This window comes from Durio zibethinus, chromosome 25 (assembly GCF_047325235.1).
Source record: "Durio zibethinus cultivar Kanyao isolate XHJ-2024 chromosome 25, ASM4732523v1, whole genome shotgun sequence".
Classification (NCBI taxonomy): Eukaryota; Viridiplantae; Streptophyta; class Magnoliopsida; order Malvales; family Malvaceae; genus Durio; species Durio zibethinus.
In genome coordinates this window covers 16,385,651-16,406,957 of record NC_143186.1, presented here as the reverse complement: position 1 = coordinate 16,406,957, position 21,307 = coordinate 16,385,651, and the positions used below count along the sequence as shown (strand labels likewise).

General features: G+C 33.3%; 2 protein-coding genes across 3 annotated transcripts; both read left to right on the top strand.

Annotated features, from left to right (window-relative positions):
- Window positions 1–552: 552 nt before the first annotated feature.
- LOC111275805 (COP1-interacting protein 7-like) lies at window positions 553–6,846 on the top strand. 2 transcript variants are annotated; one of them, XM_089754838.1, is made up of 10 exons: window positions 553–685; window positions 877–1,102; window positions 1,279–1,455; window positions 1,820–1,947; window positions 2,178–2,230; window positions 2,323–2,363; window positions 2,458–2,610; window positions 3,116–3,357; window positions 3,501–5,200; window positions 5,515–6,846. In XM_089754838.1, the coding sequence occupies exons 2-10, from the start codon at window positions 1,044–1,046 to the stop codon at window positions 6,505–6,507; spliced, it is 3,546 nt and encodes a 1,181-aa protein (XP_089610964.1). In that variant the 5' UTR covers window positions 553–685; window positions 877–1,043; the 3' UTR covers window positions 6,508–6,846. The 2 variants fall into 2 exon arrangements, with proteins under 2 accessions (XP_089610964.1, XP_022717047.2); XM_022861312.2 differs by having other exon boundaries at window positions 553–1,102.
- Window positions 6,847–13,813: 6,967 nt separating this feature from the next.
- On the top strand, window positions 13,814–16,193 carry LOC111276504 (uncharacterized). The gene is made up of 3 exons (XM_022862247.2): window positions 13,814–14,062; window positions 15,348–15,553; window positions 15,642–16,193. Exons 1-3 carry the CDS (start codon window positions 13,973–13,975, stop codon window positions 15,901–15,903), a joined length of 558 nt encoding a protein of 185 aa, XP_022717982.1. The 5' UTR covers window positions 13,814–13,972; the 3' UTR covers window positions 15,904–16,193.
- The last annotated feature ends 5,114 nt before the right edge of the window (window positions 16,194–21,307 follow it).

Sequence of the window (21,307 nt, the reverse complement as noted above, 5' to 3'; positions counted from 1 at the left end):
TTGGCAGAGCTGAAAGCTACAAAATTTGCTGTCGGCAAATCTGAACGAAGAGTTGAGTCATTATTCTTTGCCCACTCCCTCACTCTTTCTATGAGATGGTGAAAGTGACAGCAAAGCAAATCATAAAAATAAATACCCACAAGATTACTCTAATTGATAAAAAAATTGGATTTTTTTAAAAATATATTTCAAAAATAAAATTTTGAATATAATAAATCAATGTAAAAACTAATGAAATTAGTTGAATTGATCAAATATCAAATATATTTTGATTATAAAATTTAACTCAGAATTTTTTATGAACAACTTATAAATGCAATATAAGGCAGACATGCAATCTAACCTGATTTTATTTAAAATATAAAAATAAATAGAAGAGAAGTAAACTTTTCTGTTCTCTTGACAAACAAGATTACATAGCAACAAAAAGAAAAAATAAAGAAATGATCTCTCAACTAACAAAACCGTACAAAACACAACCTGAAATCAATTAAATTCATATTTCCCAACAAGAAAATAAGATAAATTTAAAAAAAAAAATTGAAAAATGATAGATGCAAGAGTGGGTAAGTGGGACACAAGTTCATAAAAATTTCTCTGATCTTGTTTCCCTCTTCTCCTTGTGATCCTAAATACCTTCCCATGTGCTAAAGCTCATCAACTCTTCGCTGGCAACTGGCAACTGGCAAGTTCTTTCTTTTCTGTCTGTTTTTATTTTCCATGATTTGTAACATTCTTTCAAGCTAAACAAAAACAAAAGTTGAAAAAACCCTGCAAAAAGAAACAGCACCAGATCCAATGAAAAACTTCCCAACAGTGATAGTACTACATTACCTGAAAACCCCATGAGTTTCTGAAACTTTCCCCATGTTTTAGTCTGTCAGCATAACAGAACATGTTTCGCTAAGGACAACAAGGAAGTGAAGAAGAAAAAACTACTTCCAACAATGGATGAATTCAACCTATGAAGATTTAGAGTTTGCTTCTCTGTCTGTTGTCTCTCTCTCAGGAACTGCTGGTAATATCTGTTTTAAGGCTTAACCATGGACTTCAGGACACGTCTTGATTATGCTTTGTTCCAACTCACTCCAACTAGAACCAGGTAAAGTTAATTTGGTTCTTTTTTTCTATCTGGGTAATTTTATTAGATCAAAGGTTAAATGTGTTATATATATATATATATGTACATTTGTTGCAGTGTTGGTTTTTTGTGTGAATTAAGGTTTTTTATTTGTTCATTCATCTGATTTGGTTTTGGTTTTGGGTCTGAAACTGAAGATGCGATCTGGTGATATTTTCTGGGAAAGAGAATGAGAAATTGGCATCAGGATTATTACAACCGTTCATTTCACACCTCAAAAGTGCTAAAGATCAGATATCAAAAGGAGGGTACTCTATAACTCTTCGTCCTGTAGGTTCAACTCCTTCCTGGTTCACAAAAGGCACTCTCCAAAGGTAAAATTCAGGGTTCGAATTGCTGATTGAGTTATTTTTCTAAGATTTGTTTTGAAATGCGGAAAGATTTGGCAAATTTTGGTTTAGTTTTGGATTTGTAGTGACAATGGCTGTTGAGTGTTTTTGACTTAACCGGGGAATTGATTATTGGGTTTAAGGCCATTGTGGTAAAGTGTAGTTGTAACAGATTGGACCTCAAAATATTTGATAACTCCATAGAAATCATCCAGGAATTTGGTTTAATTTGTTGACTATACTCTAAAATATGACTGCATTTTAGTTAATCAGTATTTTTTTTTTTTCATCATTGGGGAGGTGGGAAGAAACGAGATCTTGTTTTCAGTCTGTGTTAATGATTTAACAGGTTTGTGAGGTTTGTTAGCACACCAGAAGTTCTTGAGAGATTTGTGACATTAGAGAGAGAAATTGAGCAGATTGAGAATTCAATTCAATCAAATGAAGCAAATGCGGCAGGGGCCACAGAGGCAGATGGTATGTGTAGATCAAAACTTTTTTGATGCCTGAACTTGGTCCTCCTTTTATGTGATTGCATATATTATGAATGTCCTTCGAGTTAGGGTAGATTTTGGTTGATGAAATTCATCAATTTTGTTGAGTTCTATGTTTTAGAATTCAGTCTTGTAATAGCATCAATCAGGTTAGTCATGGACCATATGCTAATGTAGCAAGTTGTCTGATTTCATCCAACTTGGAATTGACAGGAGCTGAGTCAGTTATATCAGGAAATTTCCAAAAAGCATTTACTTCATCTAAGGTATGTTCTGCCTTCTGCTAAACATTGGTTGGTTTTGTTTCCATGATAGCACACATCTTAATTCCAGACTTGTGCTATGATGCTGCATTCAGTCAAAAGGTGAATTCAATGCTGTTCAAGAAGAAAATTCCAAGTAAATTACCTTGTCCTGCAATTACTCACAATAGCTTGATTTCATTACATTTCTATTAAAATGCAGTCATTGCTCACCTGAGGTTAACATGCAGGGTTCGTCTTCAACGAGTCTTGGAAACTAGGAAGAAAGTACTTTCTAAAGAGCAAGCAATGGCTTATGCTCGTGCTTTGGTTGCTGGATATGAACCCGATAACATAGATGATCTCATATCTTTCGCAGATGCTTTTGGTGCTTCGCGTTTAAGGTACAAAGGCAATGTCAAAATGGAATGATTTTCATCATTTAGGATTGTTTTTGTAGAGATAAAACTCGAGTGAAGGTGTTGGCTATTATGAGCACAAGATTGAATGGGAGCTTGCTGGTGTGTCTTTTTCATTTAAACAAAATAAGTTATTTCTTATCGAAAAGACACTTATTCGGTTTGAAATTTGCAGTATTGGACACTTAAGGTTATGGAAGCTCTGTTCATCCGTGTCCAACACTTTTTTGACAAGTTCTGGAGAATTTAGCCTAATTAATCTAAAGTAATTGAAGTTGATGCGGATTATATGCATTTTTGTGACATAATCCATAGAATTATCATTCACATAATTTACTTTCTTATGGTTTTTCTTCTATCAAATAGACATTAAATAATTGTTTACATATGTGTGTTTAATATTATACATCCAAAATAAAGGACCATTTATATTCCATGTTGGGGCTTTTTCCACCACTAGAAAAATTAGTCTACTGATTTTTTCTGTCAGGGAAGCCTGCATAAATTTCATGGACTTATGCAAGAGAAAGAATGAAGATAGGCTTTGGATGGCTGAATTAGCAGCAATGCAAGCATGTCCTAGACCAGACTTGTCCTACCTTGGAACATCTGGAATTATACTTGCTGGGGAAGAAAATGATCCTAATCAAAATCTTATGGTGAATTTCTCTAACGGGAAGCAAAATGGTTCAGCTGGTGCCTCTGATGCTGGGAGTGGAGATATTAACCCAGGTAAGGATGGATACCAAATTTCTTCTGCCTCAAATGATGATCTATATTTCATCAGCTGTGACTTCGTATAATTTCTATTGTAGAATAGTTAATTTCTTTGAATTAGTAGTTCATGTTTTGAAATCATTTAACATCTTCTACAGATGGTAGCTTGCCATCCACAGACGGGAGAGCTCAAGTACAAATGCCATGGCCACCCCATCTTCCTCAGTACATGCAAAATTTTCAGGGTCCCGGATTTCAACAAATGCCTCCATATCAAGGCTACTTTTTTCCTGGTATGCACGCTGCCCCTCCGTATTATCCAGGGAATATGAATTGGCCTCCTAATGTAGAGGATTCTAGTCTTGCTCGTGCTTGGGAACCAGACGATCATAGAAGTCATAAATCATCATCTAGGAGCAAGAAGAAATCTTCACGTGATAAGGGAGATGAAACTTCAAAGCAAGATGAAACCACGGAGCCTAGTGATTCCAGCTCTGAGAGTGAACCGGAAGAGCAGGTGCATAAGAAAAAGCATGGAAAGAAATCCTCTAGAAGGGTTGTCATCCGTAATATTAATTACATTTCTTCCAAGAGGAATGGGGAAAGGGACAATGATTCTGAAGAGACTTCTGATGAGGAAGAGTTCATTGATGGAGATTCCCTCAAACAGCAAGTAGAGCAGGCTGTTGGATCATTAGGGAAACAACATAAATCTACCTCACGCCATCATAAGAAACTCGATGGAAGCAAGCGTCGAAACACTGTTTTACATGATGAAGATGAACAGGAAACTAAGGCTGCTATTGCAAAAAATTCTCAGGGAGAAAAAAGAAACAACCCCTGGGATGCTTTCCAGAACCTTCTGTTGCAGGACAAAGATTTGGATTCTTCAGAAGTAGATCCACACCCTGTAAGGTTGCAAGAGGAATATTTTTCAAGCAAGGGCTCTAAGGATGGGAGGTCATCAGCATTTAACCCGAACTCTGAGGGAGTAAGAAAGCAGCAAGCAATCTCAAGTGATCCCTTTCTGGCCACACAGATAGGTAGGGGTTATGAAGGTGAAACTCGAGGTGGAAACTTTGGAACTAATGAATTTGGTGGCCCGTTTGTTAAGAGAAGAGAGAGCTCAAATGAGGAGTTGTTAATGTTGCAAGGCAATGATTCTGGGATCAGATCCCTAGCTAATATGTCCGATTATGCTGCAGAATCTACTATGATCAAAAGTCGCAAAGAAGGAGAATGGTTTATCAACAACCAACTGGATAAATCAGCATATCAGGATGAGATCATGGGCCTCAAAATGTTTGATGGAGATAATGCTCCTTCATTAGCTAGCAAACGTTTCAACAGTGAAGAAAACAAGAAGGATGTTTTTGTTGATGACTCTTTAATGATTCAAGGTCCATCAGTGGGAGAAGATCAACTTGATTCTCAGTTAAGGATAGGCATAGGCATGGTTCCAGAAATTGAAGCTACTCAATATGAAAATGGCAATTCAGAAAATGTACAGAAGGCTGCTTCTGTTTCCTATGAGCCAGATGACCTTTACATGATCCTTGGACGTGATTCAGCTGAGAAGAATGCCATGACTTCTTGGACTCCAGAAATTGGCTATGAAATGAACGTATTATCTGCTGAAGCAAATGGAAGGCACTCTGATGTTGAAATAACCGGTGCTGATGAAAAGGGTGCTAATGGTAAAAGACATGGAAGTCCTGAGGGGAAACTTTCAAATAAAGAAGCCCGTTCTAGAGTTTCGAATGGATCTCTTGTCAAAAGCAAGTTAGACATAGCATCAAAGATCAAGAAACCACCAGCTGGAAGCCGAACCACAGTACGGAAAACTAAATTTGATCGGGTATTTATCAACCAGTTGTTTCCTCACAGAATGAAGACAGTAGACAGCAATGCTCAATGTAGCTAAGAATTTTAATGCATTGCTTTATTTAGCTTTCATTCTTTCTTGAAATCTTCCAAACTACAAGATAGCATATCATCTCATGCTGTTTGAAAAGCATTCAAAAGAAACACATGGCATTTCTCATTATGTCTTAGCACATAAAAGTTTCCACTTGTCTTGTCCTTTAACATGTGGTATTGTGGTTAATATACAGTATAAGATACTGATCTGTTTTCTGATTTCTTGTCCTTGCCCTTTCTATTTTCAAATAGGAAGAGGAGAATAGAAAGAAAATCGAGGAGTTACGAATTCAGCGCCAGAAGAGGATTGCTGAGAGGAGTGCTGCTAGTGGCCTTAACCCAGTTACTTCCAGGAGGAGCTCCACGGAAAACAAAACTTCAACTTCTATGAAGAGTCAACCTCAGATTCAGGACACAAAGAAAGTACCAAAGCCCGTTCTTAGAAGTTCCACTATAGAACGCCTTGCAAGTGCACGGAATACTTCAAAGGCCTCATCAGCTGAATCAAAATCAAGCCAGCCAGAAAAGTCAACATTGAAGGAAAATGGTTCTTCAACAACTGTATCTCAAAAGACTACTCGTGTTGAGGATAAGAAATCAAGCACAAACAAAGTCAAAGCTCCAGATAAGAAAAGTGGCACAAGTAAAGTACTTCCCAGTGACTTTGATGCAAAAGGAAAGGACTCCAAAGAGGTCACGGTAGCATTGCCTATGGAATCAGCAGCATCTGAAGCAACTCAACCTACTGACATTATTGATGATTTCAAAGACATCCAGGAGTTGCAGAGTACTTCAATAGTAAAACCTGAAGAAAATGCAATTTCTCAAAGAAACACATCAGAGGACAGAAGCTCCAAAGGAAATATAGTTACTGAAGATAAGCCACTGCAATTAGATAATGTGAATGGTCATACGGAATTTACTAAGGCATCTACTGTTGTTTCTGAAGACAAAAAAACACCAGAAGATTGTGGTGAAGATATTCCTGAGATGACAGTTCGTCCCATGCCACCATTGCCTAACAAGACGGTTAAGTTTTCCACTGTAAATATAGAAGGGAACCGTGCAATGAATGAAAAATATCTGTCACCTAGGATTTCTGAAATAGAGATCTCAACTCCACCGCCAAATGATGGAATGGATATGGAACCAGCGCACTCCAGGAAGAAATGGAACAATGATGAAAACTCTCCTAAAGCAGCCAAAGGGTTTAGAAAACTCCTTTTCTTTGGAAGAAAAAGCTGAAACTCTCCTACTTAGTGATTTCATAGACCTGGTTAATTCTTGCTAGCAGTTTAGTTTGTGCTTGCCATTCCATAATAATTCTGCTTCAACATTTCGGTTGTTCGAGAGGTTCAGGTGGAACGCACCAATAAGGCCATTGATGTTGCTGCCATTCAACGATTCATGAGATTAAAAAGAAAAAAGAAAAAAAAAAGATTCATAATGTAATTTATCTTTGTTTGATATGTCATGTTGCAAGGATCAAGACACATTCTTTTTTTTTTGTTTGGTATGCGTTTGTACTCTGTACTTGTATACAAATTTGAGTTATTTTTGAATCATTTGTAATTGTTATTCAAATCTTCGATTTTTGTTCCGTATGAAGACCTGTAATTTTTGTTAGTAGGACTCGAAAAGATGTTACCAATGGCTAACATGTCAATCTACTGGTTTCAAAGAGTACAACCAAAGGCTGTGTGCCCCTTATTACAAACTAATCTCTAGTCTTTTAAGATAATGAAAAAGGGGAAGATAAAAAACAGGATTTCCTTCAGGAAAAGAAAAAAGAAACTGCACGTTCATTGAAGCATCCACAAAAGCTGTATATGCCACAACCTATCATGACATTTCCTTAACATATCAGTTACTCCTCATCCGAATAAATCGACTCAATTTCATCACTTGTCCTCTAAACAACTTTGAGAAATGAGAAGCTTTTATGTCGTCTACACTCTGCCTTAAGATCCTTAAGTCTATCCACTAAGTCTTCATACTCTGGGAGACTTGGATGCACATGGCTTGACCAAGAGGAATTGTCTTGTGCTTTCCGTTTATCAAGTGAACTATCCAAAGAAAAACGACCATTGACCAACTTCTTACCATTTTCCCTCCTTAAAGGATTCTCCACAAAAGAATTGTGGTATCTAGTTTCAGGGGTCACAAATTTGCAGGTTGAACGTGTGACAGTTAAATTTGTTGTCACATAATTCTCACAGCTATCATTTTTTTTCACTTCCAAATCGTCAAGATACACAATAGCTGTTTCATAAATTTGAGGCGTAGAACTTTCTAATGAAGTCCTGGTTGATGAAACTTCCAGCTTGTCAACAAAAGTTGCATTTTTCTTATTCTGAGTATAGCTATAGTAGCCATTCAAGTCAATGCGAGATTGGCTTGGAATGGCTGCCAGAGGTTTAAAATGTGGCATATCCTTCCTTTGTGTCTCATACTCAGAAAGTTGTATCCAATTCTCATCAATGTCACTGGAATTATCTTGGATTTCCAAATCCAGCACTTCAGGTTTCGACTCAGAGAAGCATTTCTTATTAACCTGAAGCTGTAAGTTAATGTAAAACCAGAATATCAGTCAGTTAAAGAGATTAGTAACATAAAAACCTGAAATGCAAATTTCATATCAGAATGTTTTACTTATGAACTTACCTCAGGATCCTGAAACACAAGAGGACAACCATAATCGTTAGCTATTTCATTAATTAACTTCTGCTTCATGTTATTTGATAAAGAATTAATGCATAGGTTCTGCTTAATCTGAAATTTCACTAGATTCCCTGGTTGTAATTCCACATTGGCCAGATCAAATTCGCAACCATAGCTTTCCTTGAACAGGCTTCGTAATAGATGTAGCTGAGGCAATTCACCACACCTTGAGGCAGCAAAAATCAGACTTGACACAGCTTCACTCGTATCAATTGGCAACGCATGCCAGGAGCTGTAATGATAAATTTAGGCATAATTGAAAGTTACAAGAATCCTTAAATGAGAATGAACATGATTGAAACATGAAATATTCTAAAAACTTTAGGTGACTGAGAAGTAAGAAAAAAGAGTGCAAGGATATACCTTTGCGTGGTAATATGGGATATATTGGAAATGATGCATCCACAAAATTGTTCAATCTGATCATAGGCACACAACAGGCACTGATCTTTATACAGCTGCACAGCCTGAATATTACAATGACAGCAAGTTCATCATAGCATATAATATCAAATTCTTCTAAAAAAAGTATAAAAAAAAAAAAAAAAAAAAAAAACCATGACTTGTAATTGAAACTGTATTATTTCATTTTAGTTTTCTGTCTCTGTGCACTTCAGACATGTATGTATGCTATTGAACTAAATGTATTATGTTTCTCATCCTACACCAAATTTATGCAGAAAGCAGTTGAAAAGAGAACATAGTGTCCTACATACTAAAAAAAACAGGTTAATGTCAGAAACATACCCTTTCCAAGGCTCTTTGAAGCAGCCCATCCTGGAGGAGTTGAGCAATATCAGCCCTCGACTGCCTTATGATAGACTTGCTCCTATTCCTCAGGATAGTTAGATGACTTTGAACTTGCTTGATCAGGCTCTTGCTGCAGATAAGCAGAAAATGTTAAAAAAAATTAAGAAAAAGACATGGTTTTGAAGAAAACCAAAAACTAAACAAAGCTGCTGTCTGTCATACCACTTAGCTGCTTTCCTCCATCTTGCCCCTGCAGTACATTCAAACACAGCTTCAATGGCATCCAACCACATTTGCAAAAAAACACACAATTTGTTGATCAAACAAGAATTTGAAAATAGAATGAATTTTGGGTCTGAGAATTTTTGTTAGAAACTAGAGTAGACAATCTCCTAGACATCTAGGTCTCATTTATAAGCTTAGGATCATATAGAACAAATCAAGAATCTGATAATTCAGTCATTTTCCATATTAGGGTCATTGTTTTCCATTTTGAAAAATATTGAATTGCAACTCAAATGGTAATTCATATCTTGCCTACAATTAAAATGGGAAAGAATCCTCTTCGCTGCTTATCTACCACTCCATCATAACATGTATACTTTCAAATAAAATTATGATTTGGATAAAGAGATTCTAACATATAATTACTATAAGATCGTGGAAATTCGCACCCAACATGTGAAGTATTATCTGCTTTGATGCAAAAATTTTATAGTTTTATTTCACAAAAGACACCTTACAAGTTTGAGATTAAGTCTCAACTTATATATTATATCATATCCACTCATTATTTTAATGTGAGATTAAAAACGTTACAATCTCTCCACCTGTTAAACCAAGTAAGACTAAAATCACACAAAATATTGAGATTTTAAAGGTGGTTCCCCACCATATATCACTGAGTCGCGTATAATCACAAGACCAAGATCACAACAGATATTGGAGATGTTGGGATTTTTGAGGTGACTCCCTACAGTGTATTACTTAGCCGAGTCTAATTACAAGACCAAGATTACACCAGATATTGAAATTCTAAACGTGGCTCCTTACCATGTAGCACTTAGTAACTTCATGAGCCCATCATATAGCATTTAGTGACTTTCACGATATAGCACTTAGTTTCCGTCGACTGGTGATCATTCTAATATTATTTGTGGATACTCGCATTCAATTTGCTAGGTATTATCTGTTTTGACCCGAATATCTTACAATTTTTTTCATAAAAAACATCTTATAAGTATGGAATTAAGTCTCAACTTATATATCATATTATATTCACATATTCTTTTGAATTAAGATTAAAAATATTATAAATGTCATTTTTCTCTCAAAATTTGCTAAAATATCTCTCTTAATTTTATATGACTTTTTCTTCCTTGTTTCCTCCATTTATTTTGGTCAATTTTATAATGCAAAAGGCATTGAAACTTCTCAATATGCAAATTGGTTAACGATCATCTATTAGTTCTTGCAAAACATGTAGCCAGCTGGCAATCATCATGCTAGATTCATGGCAATTTGCAGTTTTCATTTAGGACATCAAACTTGAAATGGAAACTAAATTGGCAAAAGCTAAAATTATGGCAATACCCAAAATCATATCAATCATGTAAAATTGATTTCAAAGAAATTTCGAATTCATCAAATGGTAAATACATGGGTAATTATGGGCAGGTGGGCTGATTTCAAAGCCAGTACCAATGTAAATCCACATAAAGAATTGGTCTAAAAAATTTTGGTCCTATGAACATACCTGCCATACTAGGACCAAACCAACCATTATCAGCCCATTTGGATTCAAGGTCAGCCCAATAAGCTTACAATAAGCCAATATCACATATGACATATCATCCTAAATGTTGATGGAAACAGACGTGTGTTTGAAATAAAGTTATGTAATTGGTTGATACAGTGTTGAATTTTTGTTTATGATTATCAAAGTTTAATTTTTTAGCAGTCTCGAATATCAAATGAAAAAATGAGTCCATTTATTTTAAGATCAACAGAAATAATGTTAATTCTAAATATGCAGTAAACTCAACGGAAATAATTCGAACTCATATCAATTTTTTATGTTTCTTCACCTGTTTGGTCATTCCAACTGAATTTCACAGATATTGCTTCTATTTTTTTTTCCTTCAAATTGAGCGAGATCATGCAAGATATCCCAAAAATAAAATGCACAAATTGCCATGCCATCCCCAAGAGTAAATCTAAGCCATTGGTGACAAAAGATTTATTTCATGAGTTGTCAACTACCCCAGCACAAAAATCAGAAAGAAAAAATTAACAATTCATCATGACCAAAGATCAACGGACCTACACATGTTCATTGATCCGACGTGGCAGAACCTTATTGGTTAGAAGATATAGAATGATCTGTGGCCAGACTGTACTCCGTGACAAAAAGTCTTTTCTCGTTTTGTTGTTACCACTTCTTATAATTTCGTTGGCAGCACCTCCTCTCAAGTCGTCGCCGTTTCAATCCTTTAGATCCAAGACTTGATTTTCGTTCACATGTCCAACAAACGAAAGGTTTGTGATTTGTAGCCTTTGCGTACTAAAGGCATCAAGTTCTCTTCACCGACAGTCTGTCCACATCAAGATCTTCACATTTTATACAATGTGGACTATATTAATTTATTGCATAAAAAATATATTTATTTTTTTAATATTTTGTAAAAAACAAATTCTAACATTTTGTGGTTGAAAGTTGGTAGCTATAACTTGTAGCCTTGAAGATATGCCATATGCCATGTGGTGGACAATTTGAAAGTAAGTTAATTCTAGAGTTTTCTCTCATTGTTTTGCATAGTTTTAACACATAATTCTCAAATCCAAATGGTATCTTAACCTTTCTCAAGAAAAGAAAATTAGAATTAAGTTGAAATTTATCATTATACTAAACTTAATATTAAATTTTGTTGTTGTATTTTAGTTTTATTGAATTTTGTCATTGCATTTGTAGTTTTGTTGATTTTTGAAAAAAAAATAACAAAATTGAAATATTTTACAAAATATTCTGTTGTAAATAATAATTTGGTTATTATACTTTTAATTTTGTTGATTTTTAACAAAAAGTAACAAGATTAAATTATTTCATTCCATATTTTATTAATGCAAATGATAAATTTCTATAAATTTTAATATTTTATGTCTAAAAATAAACAAAACTAAAAGTATAATGCAAATTCAAAGAATTGAAGTATAATGGTAAATTTTAATATTGACTCATAGCAAAGTGATAAATTTTATTTTAATCCCAAGAAGAAAATATTATCATTTACTGAAAGCTTTCGAATTAGTTAATCAAAGTTTTAATTTTTTTTTTTACTTAAATTGTCAGAAATTTTGTTTTTTGGTACTAAAATTAGGAATTTAGTACTCTATCAAGTACCAATAGACCACACAATTATTGTCATTAAAATTTCAAATTTTTTTAACAAACTTTGAATTTGTGAGAAATTAATTAAGGGTTCATTGAGATAGTCAGTAAAATTAATTTCGATGAGATTGATCGTAGCGGTAACAACGAATTTAATTATTATGACGGTGAGATTAAAATTTATAATGAAATATGTGTTTGAATATAAACACAGTAATAACGATAAAATGAATTGTAATAAGACGAGAAAATGATCATTAAAGAGATTAAATTAAAATTTATATATAATAAAAATTTTAAATTATTTGACATTCATAAAATTAATAAATGACTAAAAATTATTTTTATGTCAACAATATATATTTTAAAAATTGATAATAATATATTTATATCAATTAAAACTTAATAAAATAGTCTTAAACAAGTAAAATATAAGACATTAATTAATTTAAATATAAATACAAAATAAAAACAAATAATGGTGTTATAGTAAATAGTCCAATTCAATGGCTCATTGGACCATTTTTTTCCCTTGGAAAATTATTGTTCCATTGCAGTAGAAAAGCTCAATCACATTGTACTGGTGGACATCCAAATGGAATGAAATGGTGCGATTGCACCAAAGAGGTAAAAATTCTCCTCGCACTGATGCTGCGAGTGAATCCAAATGAAGCCTAAATCTTAAAACAGAATGACTTCCAAAAACAATTTCCTTTTTATAAAAAATAAAAATAAATTACATACGATTTTCACGATAATCAAATGAGAAAAGAATGACACTAAATTTAAAAAAAAAAACAATTAAATAACTTTTTTAAAAAAATTATTTTTATTATCATCTCAATTATAAAATTGAGAAAACAAAAATGTTAAAATGGAAATTGACATTGCAATCACACTTTACTTTTGTGGGTATCAACTCTTTTTCAGGGAACATATACCAAATCACTCTTTCTAATCTTTTTCCTTCCAAAGTGTGCAATACATGCTATAGATGTTGGTACCTTATGCTAAAATAAATTGTACTTCAAGAGCTTCCTTTGGAGGATTCCAAAAGGCAGTTAATTATGGCGGGTGTTTATTCCCTTTCATGAGGAGCCTTCCAACTAACTTCACTTTCCAAACAAGCATCGTCCTTCGATAACCTTGTACCTTGTGCTTTAAGCTCTTGTACCTTAACTTCTCAATATACCCATATTACCCTTTTAACTAATCTCTCCCTCCAACAAAGAAACCAGGCACTTGAACATTCTACTTTAATCAGCTATACTTTGATCCAATGTTTTTAAAAACCGAACCAGTGTTTGAACCGGTTGGAGGGGTTTTTTTCATCAATTGGTTCAACTTATCCATTTAAAATTAGAAAGAAGAAAAAAAATAAAATTGAAAAACAAAAAGCCCTTTAATTCTTAATTTCTGTTATTATCAAAATTTTTTAATTTAATTTTTTTATTGCACCTGGTTCAATATACATGTGTATCAATGTATATTGATGAGGTCACCGGTTGGCTTTAAAAATTTTAATCTACCGCACCAAATGCTTCAACATATTCTATGTTTTTAAAAACAATTTTTTGAAAAAGAAGGTTAAAACCCCATTTTCAAGCTAAGGTGAGGTGTCATTTTCTTGTGAAAATTACATTCTAAAAGAAAAACTATATGTTTTTCTAATTTTTATCTACATTTTAATCATTTGCCTTGCTTCCTTAATACTGAAAGTGATTATTTTATATTTAGAGAGTGAGTTTGAGGGAGAAAGAGCAAAGCAAAGAGAGATAAAGGTAGAGGCCAGAAAACGGAGAAAAGGGTAGCTAGATCTTGTTGGGTTATAGAAGCTAGCTCCATTTATCCATGGCTTCTAAGCTTCTTTTGATTGCTGTCTTTGTTCTTGATCTCATTGCTTTTGGTTTAGCTGTTGCAGCTGAACAAAGAAGAAGCACTGTGAGTCTACTTTCCCACCTCACTTTTTCCTGCATTTTTTTGTTGGATTATATAAGCTCATATGATTTCTGGGTTTATTGAAAGTTTTCTACTTTCTCGCTGGAAAATGAAGGAAAATGAAAGAAAGTGAATTTTTTTTGTTGAAGAACAGTGGTAATGTTGATTTATCTTTCTCGGTTTTTCGCTGCATGTATGAAATTGCTGCTTTTGTCACTTTTGTCGATGTAGAAAAGAAAAGAAACTTTCTTTTTCTGGTTTTTGGCTAAGGAAGAAATACAAGAACTGATTTTATGTTTGATGTACATTAGCAAATGTTTAATTCTTTGTGTTGCTGAATTGTTAGCTATAAATGTAAATCTGCTGCTTTTGTTGCCTATAGAAGTTGTAGAGAAAGAAAAGAAATTTCCTTGTTCTTATTTCTCTTTAGGCTGTGAAAAAGAGGAAATGACTTGATCTTGATCTTGGGCAACAAGGGTAGCTTGATAACATAGTATTCAAGCTTGAATTCTCCTTTCAGCAATCAAATAAACGGAAAAACAACGTGGTTTTACAAGATACAGTTCTCAATTAAGCATAAACTTACCAGATCTGAGCTGAATTTCTACAAAAATGGTAGATCTTTGTGTTCTTTTTTTCTCTCTCAACTCTACTTCAACCTGAGAGAGGTTATGGGGATTGTGGTTGTGGATCTAGTGAAAGAACTTGTCTTCGTAGATTTAGAAGCAAATCTGATTTATCTTTTGTGAGAAAGCAAGTAGCACCTGATTTTTCTATGGTTCCTAGTCAATGTTTGTAGTTGATAATATAGCTAAGCAGCATTTTCTACTTGTTGCTGGTGCTAAGAAACAAGCATAATATCTTGCTATTCTTTTTATTCCAATAGATGAATTAGTCTAAATTCGTTACAGCTGATATGAAATGTAAAATCATTGTGTATGATATGAAGTTAAATGGTGATCTTCAAACACGGTGACACGTTTCAATTATTAAAATCATAAATACATGAGCTTTCTAAAAATCTAATACATTAGTCAAAAGATTAAACTACTTTCAAACAAAAAACAACTGGAAAGCAATCACTTTGTGCCTGATATGTCCATTCTTCTTGGCAATGGGCAATGAAAACATGTATTGTCTGAGTTCCTTTGACCAACCAACTTGGCATCAGGCTGGGTGGGGTAATATGCTTTTGTGCTTGTTGAGAAGAATTGTTAATTCTGTTTAGGTGGAAAGAGATTGCTAATCCAAAGCAACTAATTTATGGTGTATTTGTATCTTCGTGCAGGCCCAGATTGTCCAGGATAGTGAAGTTAATTATAACTATTGTGTCTATGATTCAGACATATCAACAGGCTATGGTGTTGGTGCATTTTTGTTCCTTATGGCCAGTCAAGCCCTCATAATGGTTGCAAGCCGATGCTTCTGCTGTGGAAAGGCTTTAAACCCCAGTGGTTCAAGGGCTTGGGCAGTTATCCTTTTCATAGTCTGTTGGTATGTGACAATTTCACCATATTAACTATTTTGATTGTTGATTTCTGGATTTGGTTGTTTGTCTGATTCTTGAAACTGCCTGTGACAGGTTGTTGTTCATAATTGCTGAGATATGCTTGCTGGCCGGATCAGTGAGAAATGCCTACCATACCAAATACCGGACCATTTTCAGCGAGCAGCCTCCTTCCTGTGAAACTGTGAGGAAGGGAGTTTTTGCTGCGGGGGCAGCTTTCATTTTCTTAAATGCCATAGTCAATAAGTTCTACTATATTTGCTATTCCAGTGCTAGCGAGAAAAGCTTCCAGGCTTACGGTGGAGAGACCGGTGTCGGGATGGGAACCTACAAATAAACACGGCTGGAAATGCTATTTGTCTTATTACAGTAGATGTGACTACCTGGACTCTATGCCATCAATTTGCTTACTCCATTGTCTGTTTTTGAGGTGCATTTCATGTGCCAAGGGTTCGATATAGTAGTTGATAGATTGTATTTTGTGTCAGATTCATATTTTTCTTTATTTCCTTTTTTCCCCATTCCAAGATACTGTAAAATTTTTTGAAGTTTCTTGTATTCATATCAATAACAAAAGATTGTTGTTTGTGTAACAAGAAATGTCAGTGATGTAAAATCTTGAACGAATTACATGATCTTCATTGGGGTTAAAACAACTAAACCCAAGTCTTAATGGGAAGGCCCTTTATTCTTAATTTATACCTTCCAGGCCCAATTTAAAGATATGGGAAGCAGCCTGATTGTAACTGAACAAAGATGGGCACACAACCGTCCATGCAAGTCTAAGCGTAACTACAAGTAGGGCTTTTCCCTTAATCTGTTGTATCCATCTGAATTTATTGGACTATTCTCCAACTTGTTTTTGAATGCCACAAAGTTTGATAATTTGCTGCTAAACTTGCTTAATGAATTCACAAGTAAAATGTAAGGGATCTCTAGACTCCATTTCCTCGTCTAAAAGATCACAGTTTGTTTTTGACATTGGAATCACCCAAAAACCTGATTCTTTGCTCAGTAAGAAGCCCATCAAGAATAACCATCCAAGCAATAATGGCATGCCTGATTGTATCCAAAGTTCGAGCTGCACAATACCTTGACCAGAACTTAACCAAACAATCTCACCATTCTGCTGTTTGACAAAGGATAGCCAGCAGTGTTCTATAGTTTGGGCAATCTCTTTCATCACTGCTTTATAGTAATTTAATTGCAAAATTTCAAGGTTATCATAGCCTAATTATTCACTCCAAACTTCACTTGATTAAACTCTTTTATGCAAATTAGTCAGACAAAGCTTCATGCTTTTAATTCGAGAAGCACAGGCTGCGTAGAAACACCTGTTTTAGATGTATTTTTCCAAGCTCAGTTCATCACTTATAGCTTTCTAGAATGAGTATCTACCATCATCTCACCAACTCCATGTTCTTCAGGAGTGATGCAGTTTTTGCTAGTCAAAAGAGAAGAAAAGTATGACAACGTAAATTAACAAAAGCCCTCACAAATGGTGTTTTATTAAATTTTGTCTCAAGTCAATGGAAGGTACAAAATTAAAAATACACCATGTTCATATCTTTGGCATACTCATTTTATTTGGAGTAAGGAGATTCGAACTTAGCTCTTTGAGCAAAAGATATATGCACCAACTATTGAATCGAATATTCGGGTGCTTAATTATTTGTTTTCATGACACGAAGAATCCAACTTGCGTAAGTAAACTAGTGATGCTTGAATTGCTTCTAAAGATGGCACCAAGCGAGTACTCCAGCCAGTATACACCTAACTCCAATCAGGCAGTCACACACCCATTTGCTGATATTGCAGTAGCATGTTCTATCTGTTTCACCCATTATCAGACTACCAGGAAAGCTTCATGATTTTAATTAGACAGCAGAGCCTGTTCTGAAAAACTATTAACTGTTCCCCAACTATCAGCTGTGATAGAGACATCCTTGTTTCATTTCAAAGAAAAAGGGAAAATTAACAATGACATTTGTCCTTTTGTATTACTCTCCAGCATTGATTTCCCACTTGAATTCTGACCAGATTTGCTGTTCTAACATCTACCAGTCATCACTGTACTACAGATACAAAATTGATGGTCTTAGTTTTGTCAAAATTTTCAGACAATTCCTCAAATGATATAACAGAAAGATGTAAAACTTGAAAATGGTCATGGGGTCACAATACAAAAAAAAATGAGCCATTCAGCTGCAGCATCCGTTAACCAGATTTCGAGTCCTTGACTGATAAATGGAATGGACATTTCGGAGAGCCAAACTGGATTTTGAGGTACACTTACTTGATTTCTCTCCATTTTTTCCTTCCATGAAACAATCTGCAATGAGAATATGTTACTTTAGGAAACAAAGTGGACTGGTTCAATTTATTCAAACCGCATAAACCTCTCCTTTGGCTAGTTATTGATTGAAATCGAAGGGACGATTCATTTACCCACAGCTAGTTTCTGAATTCTGATCCAAGCCACTATATTGGGAGAGGATAGTTTTAACCATGTGGTGTTTTCAACAACATAATTTAGCACAACCAAAACTGGCTTAGACCTTGAACTTCGGCTCAAATAGTCATGTCCACATGTTTGGGGTTCTAGCCCCAAATTCCTGCCAAAAAACTTGGGGTTATCCCCTATTATTACCGTAGTAAAGCAAAAGCAAAAGCCATAATTAGAAACATCATTGGTTTCATTCTAGTAGTTACATTCTAAGGCAATCTGGAATCCAAAACCTTTTAGATACTTTTTGCTTTGGCAGACAAAAGGACATAAGGCTTTGATTAGCAATAAAAATCAACCTTTTGATTCCTTCAAAAATGTCAAAATCCCCAACTTCTTTACTTATGTTTAGGTCTATTGTTTCCTTTTCTTTATCTTTGCAATTAACTGCACATTTGTACAGTGCACATGCAAGCCTTTAAAACAAGTTTGGAAAATTTTTTGAGTTTGAAATGTCCCACAACCACAACCTTCTAGCTTTCAACGGCTCTAATAAACTCTCTTTATTGCATAAAACTACCTATACTTGAGAGTTATAAACTTTGGCTGCCTTGACCTTCTCTTTTTAGTACTGTAGGGTTTTATATATTCATATTATATTTATTTCATATCAAATACGTATCAAACATAAAATTGATAAATCATAATTTACATCAACAAATAAAACAAGAATCACATTCTACCTATGTTGTCAAACTTATATATGATTCTTACTAAAATTTTAAATTATCTTTTTTCCCATCGCATTACTCTATAATGTTTAAAATTATTATGTATAGATTTTTTAACAAAAACATAAATGATTATTTAGAGTGAAATTTTATCTTATTAACCAATTATTTTTACAATTCGATGATATTTCATTTTTGAGAATGGTATCAAGTGTTTTACTCCAATTTTTATATTTGTAGTACTCTTTTTCAACACAATTGTCATGTTTAAAACATGTTCTATTGTAATTGACAAACAAATTTTCAATCAATAATTCATAGGACATTCAAAATTGTAGATGTGATAGTTGCATAATGAAGGAAAGAAGAAAAAGAAGCTATTAATTATAGAAGCTCCCAACCAAAAACTTCATGCTATTCAAATCAAGTGAGGAGAATTATTACCATGGAAATAAAATTGTATGGTATTCTATAATTTTTAGTTTGTACTTCTTATATATATTTTTAAAATTAAACTTTTTTATTAAAAAATATATATTTATTATTGAATCAAATGCTTCTTTTTCATAATATATGTAAGGGTGTGGTAGTGCGCTTGCGTTGGCTATCAGAAATTATGGAAGGAAGTAGGAAGCGATGAGATAGTATTTTACTGGGCCCAACAATGACAGTATCTTAATGGACCACCCAATTCAAGTCTACCCGATCCACTGATATAAAAAAAATTTTTCAGTTGATCGAAAAAAAATGAGTTCAATCATAAAAGAATAACGTGATGCGATGAAATTTTTTTTGTATCATGTTATAAAAAAAAGCCTTAATTAAGAAATATTTGATACATTATTAATATATATTTTATATATTATTAATAAATAATATAATATTAAATCATTAATAAGTAAATATAATTTTTTATAAATTTTTAAAATAAATATACAAAAATTTGATTGCAAAAACTTTCATTAATGAATTAGTATCATATGATTTAATAACAATGTATAAAATTTATATACACTATAACAAATATAAATTCATATATAAATGGTTTTTTATTTTATTACGTTGGTGAGTAATGATATATTTTTTTAAAAATAAAACTTGGGAAGAAAGTTCAAATCGGTCTCTTGTAACAGGTAATAATCGCATTTATCATTGAACAAAATACTTATTTATATAGATCAATATGGTCCCTTTTTTTTTTTTAATGAATCAAGAATTATTATTAAGTTTTTAAAGGAAGTTTCATTTTGTGCGACACACTTAAAGTGTATAGAAAAACAACCAAACAAAGAAACATGAAAAAGAAAAGAATGTAATGTGAAGAATGAATATGCCTTGCTCTCATCTATCAAAATATTTAATTATAACTACATATTGATTGTTACTTATCAAGAGTGTTAATAAATCATATAAAAAATATAAAAAAAAAAGAAAGAAAAGAGGGCTAAGACGTAAAATTCTTGAATCTATTCTTTATCTTTAAGCTAATTTTTCATATATATAATATATAAATATATAATACTATATTACTAACCCCAACAAGAAGGATAATTTGATGCATTATTCATGTGCAAAGTCTAAAATAGATATGGTTTTAACCCTTTTTTAAAGCCAAACGTACATAGTGATTTTATTAAAAGGTTGTTATTGGGGTGCTGTATGTGTCGGGCTCCTTTTGTAACTCACAAGCCATGGATTAACATTCTGTTCATGAAAAAAATAATAATAATAATAATAAGCAAATTCATTGGTGAACTCCCCGTGTCCCCTTCCCAAAGGAAATGCTGGTTGCAAAATAAATGGTACGTTTTTCTACGAAGGAGGTCATGGTTTAAAGATAAACGAATGAATTGCAAGTGTTAAAAATTAAATTTTAAATTTATTAAATGTTATTTTATAAAAGTGATTATATAAATTAGATCGTATGATGATTTTTGAAAAAGAAAATCATTTTATATATTGAAAGATGAGTTTTATTTTATTTATTTATTTATTTGATATGGTTGATTTAAGCATTTACATTAAGTAATTTTTTTTACTATTTTCGTCCATATCACTTGTAATTAATGGAAATTGTCCAGGTTAGTTTTATCTGTGCTAGCCAATTATGACCATTAGCCAGTAAATATATATTAAACTAAGCCCACTATCTTAATTAATTGAGACCATGGTGGCTACATTATGATTGAAAACACACCCCAACGAGCATGAGATTATGGGAATTAATTTTAATAATTTAATTAAATGCTAAACATGTTATATCACTGTTACATTTTGAAATCTCTTCCTTTTTGTCTATGTTCATTTTAGGAGAGAAAAAGGAATCCATTTTCAAACTTATACAGGCTGTAGGAATCAAGCCACGTGCATGCTATATATGATTATATTTATACGTACATATATATATATATATATTATTTGATTGATAATGGTGGAAGCCATTCATTACAATTCAAATGGCATGCCTCTCTAATTCCATATTTTAGCAATGAAAAAATGTAAATGAATTGCAACCAAAACCCAATTTTTTGCCAAAATTTCTGAATCCAAGTAAGTGGAGAGTT